General features: G+C 34.0%; 1 protein-coding gene across 9 annotated transcripts in view; it reads right to left on the bottom strand.

The window, feature by feature from the left end:
• The window catches only part of NBEA (neurobeachin), a 680,233-nt gene that overhangs the window by 89,506 nt on the left and 577,295 nt on the right, over positions 1-13,432 (bottom strand). For all 9 annotated transcript variants that reach the window (XM_070520525.1, XM_070520517.1, XM_070520519.1 and 6 more), the window contains one exon: positions 7,665-7,777. In XM_070520525.1, the coding sequence (XP_070376626.1) occupies positions 7,665-7,777 (113 nt within the window). The remainder of the gene's footprint in view (positions 1-7,664; positions 7,778-13,432) is intronic.

Below are 13,432 nucleotides of genomic sequence, written 5' to 3'. Positions count from 1 at the left end.
TAAGAGCCTGCACTAGGAAGGGTGCCTCCTTAGCAGCTCACATTTTCCAAAGTAAGACAGGCTCCAGTATTCCCCCCCCCCCCCTTTTTCTGTAAGGTAAGACAATTGGCTACATGGGAAGGAACAAGAAAAGAGGCTAAGAGGACATTTAAGCAGACGGAGTGTAGGACTGGTTTGGGAGTTCTTTGTAAATCTTTAAAGCTCTCTGTAACCCTGGTATACGTCTCCAACAAACCACAGTGGAGATGAAAACAAACAGACAAACACTTCACTATTTCTGGTTACCAAGGGGCTGGTGAATCAACCTTTTTCTTTGTCTGTACTTTTCTTGGTTCTTCCTTCCTTTACGTTAGAAGAAAAAGAGCATAATATGCCGCTGGGTAAACTATAAATGACTGTAAACTCTTAAGTGTGGACCAGTTCTTAATGTCTTTTTATCTCCAGTGCCTGGCATAGAGTAGGTGTGCAATAAATGCTTGCATAATGAAAGAATAAGTGAATGAATAAAATTATTAATTTAAATCCAATTTTGAAATTGGTACCTTTTTGCATTTCTCCCCTTGCAAGTTATGCCCTCAGCTTGGATTATTCCATGAGTTTAAAACAGTATCCAAATACTGCCAATCAAGACCTTGTCTTAAAGCAGCACTTTCCCTTCAACACTGCAATATAAGTAAGCCTAACAAAAACAATTTTCAAATTGGGTTGTATGCTAAGGTGACATTCAACATACATTTAGAAAAACATTTCAAATTTGGCAGCAGGTTTTTTGGCAGATGATATATAATTAAATTTACACATTCACATTTTTATCTTCTAATAAGTTTTATATCATCATAGTCAGCTACTAATACACTTAGTAGTTTTGCCCATTCTTCATGTTTTTTTGTTAAAATTTAACATTAGGTAGATTATATACTAAAGTAAGTAAAACTAATGTCACTTTAGATGTTGTTAACTTAAGATGAAAAAGAAAGACAAAATAACTGTAGAAACTTGCACTGTATTGCCAGGTTGAGCATTCCCCACCTTAACAATGTAAACTCTTTTCTGTGTGGTATACAGACATTTGGCAGTATCAAGGGTGGACGGGTGAAGAGTATTCACACTTCAGTGCATCCATTTGCATTATCACATTTTGAAGCCTCAAGGCATTATCACTTCCTTTTTTTAAGTGGCATAATAATTTGGGAAAATGGTTATGCTTATCATCATCTGTCAGTCAAACAACTCCTGTGTTAACAAAATATATTTTTCCACTCAATGAATGGGGGGTGTGTGATGTCTTATGCTCATGTCAATATCAGCAGGACGTGGCTTTGTGATGAAACTATTTCATTTATCAGAGGGCATGACTGGGAAAAAAGAAAATCCCATTTACACTTTAATGAGCAGAGGCTGTGCTTCATGTCAAAGTCATGTAACCACTGTAATTTAAGAGTAAAGTTCATATCAATATACGTAAATAATGGAAGCACTAGCATATATCATGTTTTAGATAGATTTCACCACAAGGTCACATCTCCATAAGGAAAATCTGTATAAATTGGGCAAAGAAATCTCTACACACACTGCTGGTTGAGTATTGAAAAGATAAATCAATAATAGATTGTTTCATTTGCTGTCCATCATGTCAAACAATAAACATAACCTGTAACCTGTACATGTAATAAATAAAACTTGAACCTTTGACATCTAATCAAATGAAGGGTCTAAGAAATTTTACTGACAAGGAACTTTCATTGCTCCTGTGTTCTTCAACTGTTTTGATAAGTGGGCTAATGATAGAGTAAGAATATTATACATATAATAAAATATTTCAGTCTAAATAAACCTGCACCTCAAGTTTCAATAAACATTTAACTTCAGTATTTTGATGTTTAAAGTTTTTATAATTTGGTAATTTAAAGAGATGAAAAAGCAATTATTCATTCCACGAAAAAAACTTTATATTTCATTAAAAGGTACTTTTTATTTTATTAGAACAAAATTAAATCAAATCATCTTTCACTAGACTTTTTTCAATCATACCAATGACAATGAACCCTCAATTATGGAAATTTGCCTTGTAGCTACCAGTCATTGAATGCCACATGTGTGCTGGGCCTTATACAAGGTGTGTTACTTACATTAGTGCATTTAATTCTTTCGACAACTCTTTTATGTAAATACTACTGTGCTCATTTTAAAGATGAGGAAACAGAGTTCAGAGAGCTTAGGAAACATGTCTAAGATTGTACAATATGTGAGAGAACAACATTTAAACAAAGCCTAAATAAATTCTTTCCACATTCCAATTTTTTTCTCTCAATTTTAATATTGATACAAAGAAAGGAAAACCGAAAAGGTTTGATAATTCCAGGATTAACCTTTCCCAGCGTCCAATAAAGAGAACAGAAACCTCAAGGTTTCAACTTCCTCTGTAAATGAGAGCTGGGTGCTGTAGACCTTGCTGTCATAGGGACTTTGGCAAGAACAAGAAAGCCATCTCCAGCTCTGATCGTCATCCTATCCTTGCTATAAAGCCCCAGGAAAAGTACGTCTGGTGCAGAGACCTTATTTTTATTTACTTGCTTCTCATTTTCAGTTCTAGTCTGTACAATTCTATAAAAATACTGCTATCAATTTTTCCGACATGCTTTTTTGTTAAATATTAGATGCAGCTTAAAAATGAAATATAAAACCATTTTTTGCCAATATTGTCACGATGTTTTGGGGAAGTATGCAAGAAAGGCATGAAAAGGTGAATTATGGACCTGGATCAGATATGGGAAGAAATATATCCAGGTGTACTTGGATGTCTGGAACCCCTTTGTACCCCTCTCATTTGCCTCTTCCACAAAGCGATCCAGGTTTACTAAAGAGATAGCTCCTTTCTTTGCACTGAGAGTGGACCCAGGTTTTGTGAGACTTAAAACAGGCGATTTGTAGAGGAGAGGCTCTTTAAGAAAATGAACATAAAACTAGGAACATACGAACACAAAATTAGGGGCAAGAGATAAGAAAGAGCCCCTGAAACTTGATGAGCTCTGACGTTTAAGCTTCATTAGCTTCTGGCAAATGTATCTCTGACTCTACTTAATGTCCATATATCATAATTGTACGTATGTAATAAGCAACCTACTGCCTATTGTTTTTTGTCCCCTCCCAACCAACGAACATTCCTTGAGGGTCAGGGCTACACTTTAAAGTCCTCTTAGCATCTTGCAAAGCTCTTTTCATGTAGTAGCTACGTATATACAAACCTGTAACTTATTTGTTATTCTCTAGATTATAGAGATCATAAAGAAGAAACTCTCAGACACCCTGTGCGGCCCTTTATAATATATAACAAAGAGTTGTTTGCTGACCACCAATTAAGCCTCCTCTCTTTAGGAAAGAGGACAGGAATCCAAACTTCCTCCCGCCAACTCTCACACCAGCATTCTTAGAGAGGTGTTTTATGTGATCCTGACTCTACCTCTAGCTCCAACCATGGGAAATGACGGGCTTATCTCCTCTTGAATTAACATATGCCATCCCTCTTAAGCAGTACCAATGACACATGAGGAGACACTTGCTGGGATTTCTGGGAAAGAAAAGTTTCTCCTGTCTTCCATGAGAGTTTCTTGGTGAGATGCTTTCTCTTCGTTTGGATAGTAAGATGTGAAGTCTGGAACTGTTACAGCCATTTTGCTACTAAAAGGGGAGTACTTAAAACTACCGGAGGCCACCCAATGGAGGGTGAGTATGAAGCCCACAGCGGGGAAGGCAGAACAGAAAATGGAAAGAACCAGGTCCTCAGTGGCATTATTTGTATCACTGGAAAAAATCTTGCTGAAAATCAAACCTTCCCCTGAATTTTTCAGCTTTAAGAACCAATAATATTGATTTATTATTCAAGTCCATTTGAGCTGGGTTGTCTGAAATGTTCATTCAAGAGTCTTAACTGATATAACAAAAGAATTTCATGAAGCCTGAGTACTGTCGGGATATAAAGAAAAGAAATTTTTAATTTTTTTAAGATAGTACATTTCATAGATTCTTAATTTTTTTATATAGTAAAGAATATAAAAATTATTTGGAGCTCCAAATATTGCTTACTGAAACAAATTCTAGAATTATTGACTGCCAGGAATTATTACTTGGACCCCAATCTTTGACTAGGAACATCTTCTTTTGTTGTTAGAGATCTTTTAGAATATTCCTACTTAATAAAATCAATCAAATATTCCAATTGTTCCTTGAACTTTTGAAGATTAACAAACCCTCCAGTAAAAATTTCATTTGTAGTATTGATTGTAACTACAAGAATTTCATGTGCTTCTTAGTGGTCATCCCTTCACTACAATAATATTGCATTATTAGTAGTTTTTCCTTCCAATTATATTATTATACTTCAAATGTCATTTTCCCATTAGGCGTATAATATGATATATTTTCATACATTAAAATCTTGTTTATTAATGATTTTTATACAGGATAGTCTTGGGTTTCTACTCCATTTGTAAGAAGTTCCTATTAAGAAATTCAATGAAGCATGGGAACAATGCAAGAATAATTTATTAACACATCAAGAGGCTTTAATTTGCTAACATTTTCCTATCATGTGAGTCTGACAGAATATAAAGAACAAATTGCTAAAGCATGGAATATAGTAGAATTGTAAGAAAAAGCTATCTATCTTTTAAGAGCTCATGGATTCAAATGTTCACAACACGAAGGACTTCATGCTTGCAAAAGTATAGTTGGTACTCAAATTGCCTAATTTATTTAGGCTCAGTCTGTTTACCTTGTCTACTTATTTAACACTATATAAAATTAGGAGAGCACATGTGAGCCACAAAGGGGAACGTTCTGCCAAAAGGAATATAGATTAAACAGATCAGCTTTAAAAACCTGAAGAATGTTTATATATTCTCGTTACTTTAGAAATGGCAACTTCCTCATTTATCTCATCTTTTCTACATGCACAGACAAAAGATCGATAATTACTAGCAAATATTTTACCATATGCCTTCTCTAATCCACATTAATCATAATGAAGGCCATATTTTCTTTGGTTGGGATAGTGTTTCAAGAACATTTGAGTCCAAGGCCTTAAAGTAGTTGAGCATGCACTCTCCAATCTGGTGCAGTCCCCATTACACCTACTGTCATATATGCTGGATGCACAGATTTCTGGTAACTCTTGAGTATTCATCTCAGCTCTGGACTGGACCCTTTCCAAGAGGGCTGTGACTATTTCTGTTTTATTAACTCCTGTATACCCTTCCATCCAGTACAGTGCTTGACATATAGTGAGTGAGTGATAAATATTTGTTGACTGAATGACTGAAAGAATGAACAAATAAATGGAGGGAAAGAAAGGAACCTTGGTCTATAAGCTTCACTTTACCATGATATCCCAGTTGATTTCAAAGAAAAAGAGCCTCCTTTCCTGTTTTCAAAATAATCTAAAATAGCCATAGTAGTAGTCAGCTTATGAGGTTTTAATACTATGTATCCTGCTACTTGAGAATCTACACTATAAATTTTCATTGTGTTTATATTTTGTAGTGCCTATTACATAATGGTTATTCAATTTATGTTAAATGAAACACATGCAAACAAGATTTGTTAAAGAACTAGTTTGACAGTTTTCATCCTCACATCGATGAGTTAGTCCGGTTTTGTTTTACACCCAAAGACTAACCTTAACCTTGGCAAGTCATGTCAAAATGCATATCATTCAAACATTCACATTCCAATATGGATGTAACAGCATATATTTATCATTATGATTTGAAAGACAATTCAAAGTATATAGCCTATATCAATGATTTACTACATTATCTCATGTACATATAGTACTAGCTGAGGCTGATACGCCAGGCACTAATTCTAAGTTCTTTACACTTATTAACTCAGCAAATTTTCACAACGACCCTACTATTATTGTCCCCATTATACAAGTGAAGAAACTTACGCAGAGAAATTAAATAATCTTGTCTAAGGCCCCAAAGCCAGTAAATGGTAGATTAGGATTTGAACCCAGGCAGTCTAGCTCCAGAGTTCTTGTTCCTCATCATTATTTACTGCCTCTCATGTAGTTCTCTTAATATAACACAGTATCTTATTATTTAACTTTTCAGGCAGTGATTTTATTATTCAGATAACCTACAATTAGATTTGCTCCCAGAGGGCAGGCCCCGTGAATTACAGCGCTTCTATCTATCTGAGCCTGAATAATTACTTGCACTTGGTAAATGGTTAAAGACTTTCATTCAGTTCAATTGCATTGGAAAAATGATTATATTTGCAACCATATTGGAATTCAATTGATAGCATTTTTTTTTTTTACCAGCTGTGTGACTCCCAGTAAGATGTTAACTAATTTCTTAGGTCCCTTTACAACTTATAATATCATAACTAAAATTAACAATGAGCTCGCAACTAAGACTTGATGAGGAAATCACATAGAACTAGAGAGTAAATGACGAGTAAGAATACGCAAAAATTAGTACGCAGGCTTCAAAAAGAGGCAAAGAAATATTCCATGTGTAATAATAATAGATAATATTCATGAAGTGTTTCTATGTGCCAAGTATTTTGTTACTTTCTTTAAATGCACGCGTCATTTGATCTTTACAACTGTTTAAGGTAGAATAATACTATTACTCTCATATTACAAATGGGGAAACTGAGGCTAAGAGAAAGTGGTTTCAGGTCACATAGCCAGCAAGGAGAGGAATGCAGAACTTCAATTGAGGTAGGTCTAGTTTTCAAAGCCAAGAAAAGAGGGAAGAGAAGGGGTGTTGAGTTAAAGACTGTCTGCTAGATTCATTTTCAATTGGCCGCAATGTATGTTTTCCTGGTTCACAAGTCTTGTGCTAGCTAACCTTTGTCCGTGAGCTCCTTAACCCTCCCCCACCAAAACCAACACACACACATATGCCTTTTAACCCACTGTGGAAGGCTAAACCAGACAAACAAGCTGACAGAAAAGAGACAAACGCAGAGTGAATGGGTTGAGACTTAATACGGCTAAACAATATAACTTCAGGGCCTGGCGCTGAGATTAGCTTGGCCTACAGCTTTTTGGGCCTGGTTCCTAGTTCTTCACTGCATTTCAAGGAATTTAGTATCCCACTTAAGTTTCCTCTGGATAAATGAGATGAACTAGCCAGAAATTTGATTTTTATTCATATACGCCATTATGTATTTTTTCTTGCTATTTTTTGCGCCAAATCTTCTCTCTTGTATCTTAACAAGCCCTTGATAAATTATCGCGCCCTGTTTTCTTTTCAGTATAAGCTCCCCTGCAGTGTGTGTGTATGCATATTATGATCAAGACAACACGTCTTATCACCTAAGAAATATATCACAGAAATGATTCCCCATCATACTTCCCACTAATTTCAGGTTTTTTACAACGACCTTTAAAACCTAGGATATCTAAGTAATCTCTCCCTAAATCTGCTCTTTGTCAAATATTGATTGCATTTTGCCTATACTAGCACTGATTTATCTTCTCGTAGCATGATTCCTATGCTAAGAACTGATGAGATTTAGACACTGACTACAAAAGGAGAAGACAACCAGGTTTACTTTCTTACAAACATTAACTGAATATATATACTCAGTAGAAATGCTTTAAGAATATAGCCTTATGAAGAAAATTGACGTCTATATATTTAAGTTACCTTTGACAGATCCCTGAAGTTTCCTGGAAGAGTCAAATCCAATTCTTCTGATTCATAATTTGTTAATACCCATGGAAACACAGGATATTGGTTCAGATCATTGTATGTCCGTCCTAGAAAAAGCAAAAAAGAGGAATGAAAATCTCTGTATTCATTGTATACCCTACATGTACTATTGAATTTAGGACGAAAAGTAATTTCTTTTGTTTATTGGACTACGTCTTTGTTTAATCAAAAGCATTCTTATAGTAATGTGTTTCAAGTGAATTCACTCAATAATAACTAAGTAATGAGTAACTAAAATTACCTTTTATAATATAAGCCTGTGGTAGAGACTGTTAGCTGTTTATCATAACTGATTTCTCTTCTTGGGCTAGACTGAATTTCTCAGCCTCCTTTACAAGTAGCTATAGCCATGGGACTGGGTTCTAATCTACAGAACAGGAGCAGAGGTGATATGTGTCACCTCCAGGCTTGGCCCACTATAACTTGCCACATGGGTGCCTCCGTACTTCACTTCTCTTCTGCTGACTATGATGAAAACAATATTGCCACCGTGGACGCAGAGGCTTGTAGGCCAGTGCCCCGGAAGTGGCCATGACGGAGGTCACCCTTCTGACCTACACACTTACAGATTCTGTAATAGTATTCTACATAATGAGAATATATGTAGAAATTATATTGCCAGTATATAGAATACTACAATGAATTTATATCAAGAATCAGGGTAGAGAATTTGCAAGTTAACAGAAGTACTCTGAAGCCAGTATGAAAAAGTAAAGAGGAAGATGTCACATACATGTTTTTCACTCCTTTAAGTTCATGATCTTTCTTTTTATATTATATTATTTCATTTTAGTGGAGAACTGCTGGGTCTTAGGTTGAATTTGCTGGGGTTCTTTTTGATAGAATGACTTAAGTATTTCAGGTAGGGTACTGAAGCACAATGGGAACGTGACAAACTTCGGGAGAGCACAGCATTGGCTCACTCTCATAAAGCGGTACTGAAAAAAACGTATGATCACATAAAATTAAGAGAATCACTATTGAGGAAACAGAGGTCCAAGAAAACTTGTTGGACAAGATTATTTTTTGTAAAAATGTGTTATGATCTGATCATAGGCAACTTTCTAAAGTTCCATTCAAATCCATACAAAATAGCTATTTCCCTGATAGCTCATTGCACACATCGCATGCAGAATAACAGTGGCACAGATCTGCATACATTATCTTGTTCATCATCAAGAACTGACATGAAATATACCTATTCTTGTAGGAATTGGTAAACGTGACTGTGAAATAGAAAAGAACCCCCGTAATCTGAGGAAGAACTAAATCTGCTATTATTAGCATCAAACTAAATTAACTAATTCATTTAGTAAACATTTTATTGGGTAACAATTTTATCTGTTTATTATATGAATCTCTGCATTTTACAACAAAACTGCATATTGTTTTAAATGTGTAATTGATGTAGGTCTATATTATATATGTATGTAATTGATAGAAAGCAGAATGTTGCTTCCATTTTGCATTTTCTGGAATGGGGGGAAGCGAGGTTAGGGTTTCCTCTCTGTTCTCCCACCACAGCAGTCATGCAGATGTCTGTTAGAGCTAATACGTGGCAGTGTACTTGTCTGCCTCCCCACTAGTCAGTAAACTCATGAACGTGGGGTCTGGGTTTTTTTTTTAAAATCTCTGTGTATTGGCACATACTGTTTGTCCAATAGATGTTCGCTGAAGGAATGAATACGTACGTGATAAAAAATGGGATAAAAGGAGCCAAATTTTAAAAGATGAACAAACATAAGCCAAATAAAGAAGAAAAATTACAGGATAGTCTCTTTGGAGGATGAGGACCATGTAAAGGCATGGATGTATATATCGGAGAAAAGGGCAGTGTGAATGTGCAAGTTAAACCAGAAGGAAATGTCTGCAGCTGGACAGCTCAGCCAATGAATGGACCTGCTTTATGTTTATAAATCTATTGTGAATAATAATACTGAAGAGAAAAAACAAGAATTTGGAACCTTTATTAAAGTCTTTCGTATACGAAAATGTTCTGCTAAAGCAGTATCATTGTAAAATACAAAGTGTAAAATTCTAAAATTTATTATGGATAGCTCATGTATACGTTAACCTAGGACACCTGATTATTCTCAGTTTATTTTCTATACAAGTACATATAGAGAGAGTCTAGACGGGCTAGGCATAGCTATTTCTGGAATTCTAACTAGGCCCAAGGCATATTTAGTTCCCTGTCATGTTTTGGGTTACCATTCTACTTAAAAAACCTATAAACTTCAATGAAAAATAGGTCTTCCAGTATGTAAGTGTATTTTTATAGAATAATGTTGATGTTATTTGTATATCATCTATTTATATTACCTATAAATCAATTAATAGCAGAAAATTAGATACCATAATTGTTTTTAAAACTTACGATGAAGTTTTATAACTTATATATGAAGGAAATAACTGTCAAAATAAAATAAAAAGTTAACTTACACTATCTCAGTACTTAAATGTATTGTATAAATATAAATAGCATAAAAACAGGCACCATATTTGAAGATGCTAGCCTTTTTTTTTTAAGGAAGATTAGCCCTGAGCCAACATCTGCTGCCAATCCTCCTCTTTTTTGCTGAGGAAGACTGGTCCTGAGCTAACATCCTTGACCATCTTCCTCTACTTTGTATGTGGGATGCCTGCCACAGTATGGCTTGATAAGTGGTGCATAGGTCTGCACCTGGGATCTGAACTGCGAACCCTGGGCCGCAGAAGCGGAATGTGCACACTTAACCTCTGCGCCACCAGGTTGGCCCTGACACTAGCCTTTTAACAGAAATAATTTTTTAATAAAAGAAAAGATATAATGGTATTTTTGGAAAAAATACAAAAAAATAAGAAAGCATCATCTTTAAAAAATATACACAAATTGATGCCAACAGTCACAGCTCATGGCAATTAATCTGTCCTGCATTTTTTTAACTCAATTTTAATAAGTTTTGGAAGGTTCTTTGACAATAAATGCTAAGGAAAATTTAGTAATTTTTAAATTACCAAAGCTTTATAGCAATATTTTAATTCTAATAAATACAATAAACAATAAATAAATGTAGACACAGTTACATGAAAATCTTTTTTAAATAAAAATTTTCATATAAAAGCCTTGCAACATGGACAGTCAATATATATTTTTTATTTGAATTTAAAATGCACAATATATTTAAAAATCACATGGATAAAAAAGAATAATAGTGGTGTTTGGGATTTTGCATTTATAAGTTTTAGCCATGAATTCACATTATTACTTTAATTATTTTACTGAACACCTTGTGAAACCAAAAAAATTAATGTTTACTAAATTAACTAAAAAAGTGGCATGGTTCTAAAGTAATATCTGTCAGGTTCTGGGACATCTAGGCACTTATTTATCAATTGTGTTCTTTTTCTTTGGGATAATGGAAATTTAGTAAATGATCTTGTGCTGTAATTGGTAGGGTTCTTTCCTTTTCCAGCAGTGGTATGTGTAGATTTTTTTTTTTTTACTAACTGTGCTCATAAGGATTTATCTTAGAAGATGAATATTAAATATTGCAAGCCTATGACACTAATCTACTCAAACAATAAAAGTGAAGCGCAGTAAATGAGATCTCAGAAACACTAGATATGTTTCTTCGTTTAAAAAAAACTTTTTAATTAAACCATCCAATTTAATGTTTTTATATGGCACTTTAGTTTTGAAAGTAAAGTGATTTAGAGACAGCTGACAAAGAAATTATAACTGCAATTCCTTGGTGAAAATGTTAATGACAGCAAAATATTGTTTAATTAGATGATTGCAGCATCTGGATTAACACTCTTTAAGAGCGATGTTCCTGTGCTTGTCTGCTTCTTCACACTTTACAGACATTTTGTCATCTCTAGGTCATTAGGAAAGAATTTTTAATGATTTTTCTAGAAGCAAGCAGTTCAAGTTACATCTAATTAGATGACAATAATAAGCCCAACACATGCAGTAGCTAAATATATACATAATTAACCAGGGAGGGCTTGTACATCACAGAGTAAAAAAGTGGAAAATGCTAAACAGGAGAAAAAGGTTGGGGCTGGGGAAGTTGTGCTGAATTCATTAGCTGATCATATGAAAAGCAACTCAAAAACCTTAAAAAAAATTCTCAAACCTAACAGGATCATTTATATGGAGTTATGTTAGCAATCACTCTGCAATTTTTTTAAATGCAAGAATGCCAGATTTTAACATCTTGTTCACAGTATTAGCTAATAAGGTATAAAATGAAGCACAAGTTGTATCTTTCAGAACACAATGAACAGAAATTGGGTCAACTCCAGGAATCAGAGGTTGAAATTACATTTTTAGTAAATTCTAAACATTATTAAAATTCTTCCACATAATATACTAAAACTTAATGTTCTTTAAAAAATAAACAAGGAAACCCAAGTGTTTCAAAATAGTTAAATAAATTATGCCACAGTCCTAAGTTAGATTTTCACGCAGTTTTAAAAATCATGCCTTCAAATAATATTTAAAGAAATGGAAAAAGCAGAATGTGAAACTACGTGTAGCAGGTTCTCAATGATGCACTAGACACAGAAAAATAAAAAACAGAAAAATCGCCAAAAAGTTAACTATGATATTTATAGCTAGGTTTATGAGTAATTTTTAAAATCACACTTTTCTATATTTCCAATTTTCTATAATAAATATTTATTAAATTTATAAATAGAACAAAACAAAGGCCATGAAAACATTTATGGACTTTTAGGTGTCTTCTAAAAAGTAATCGTTTTCTGAATATTTGACAAGCTTCCTTCACTATGTAAAGTATCTTTACAAAACTTTCATACATAAAGTTAAATGTGTGCTTATTTATATGCAATTATGTATACATACATAGGTCACATGAGGTTCTAAAAATATCTACATAATGCATTAATACTAGGACACTGCTGCTGTATGCTTTAGAGAGAGTCTTATTTTTAAAACATCTAGAAAGAAGAAAAGCAAAACTGGCCAAGTATGAGAGACCTCAAGGAATGGAGAGCAAGAAATGGGTCATAAGATGTACTTTGCATTTCATGTGAAAATAATATTTTGAAGAAAGAGATAAATCTGAGAACGTAAAAGAGTAATCAAAATATTTTTATAGAAAATGTAAATTTATTGTCATATTGACCTATATTTTTAAAAATGTGAAGCCAGAAATGATTGTTTCATGTTCTTACTCAGATTCCTATTCTGTAACTCTTCTTTTTAATCCCAGAATTTAAAGATTCCCTCCTCCAGCAATTCTAGTGAATTCACATAATAGGTCACAAAATCATGCAAATACTTATAAAGCATAAATATCAAATCAGTTCAATTTCATGAGTATCTACTGAGCAAAACATTTTTTTCCTTAGCAACTTCATAATCTCACTGGAAAGAAGAGAGAGACACAAAATGCTAAGGACATATTACCATAAGTGCCAAAATGTGTAACACAGACAGTGCTATAGAAGATTCAAGTGCTATATGAGATTAATACAATTTATCTTTAGATATGTCTTTTAAAGAATATAGGTGCAGTGCAGTGGTTCTCAAAGTGTGGACCTTGGACCAGTGGCATCAGCATCACCTAGAGACTCGTCAGAAATGCAATTCTTTTTTTTTTTAAGATTGGTACCTGAGCTAACATCTGTTGCCATTTTATTTTCTTCTTCTTCTTGCTCTCCAAAGCCCCCAAGTACATAGTCTTATATTC

Source organism: Equus asinus, chromosome 11 (assembly GCF_041296235.1).
Source record: "Equus asinus isolate D_3611 breed Donkey chromosome 11, EquAss-T2T_v2, whole genome shotgun sequence".
NCBI lineage: Eukaryota > Metazoa > Chordata > Mammalia > Perissodactyla > Equidae > Equus > Equus asinus.
This window is presented reverse-complemented; position numbering and strand designations above follow the sequence as displayed.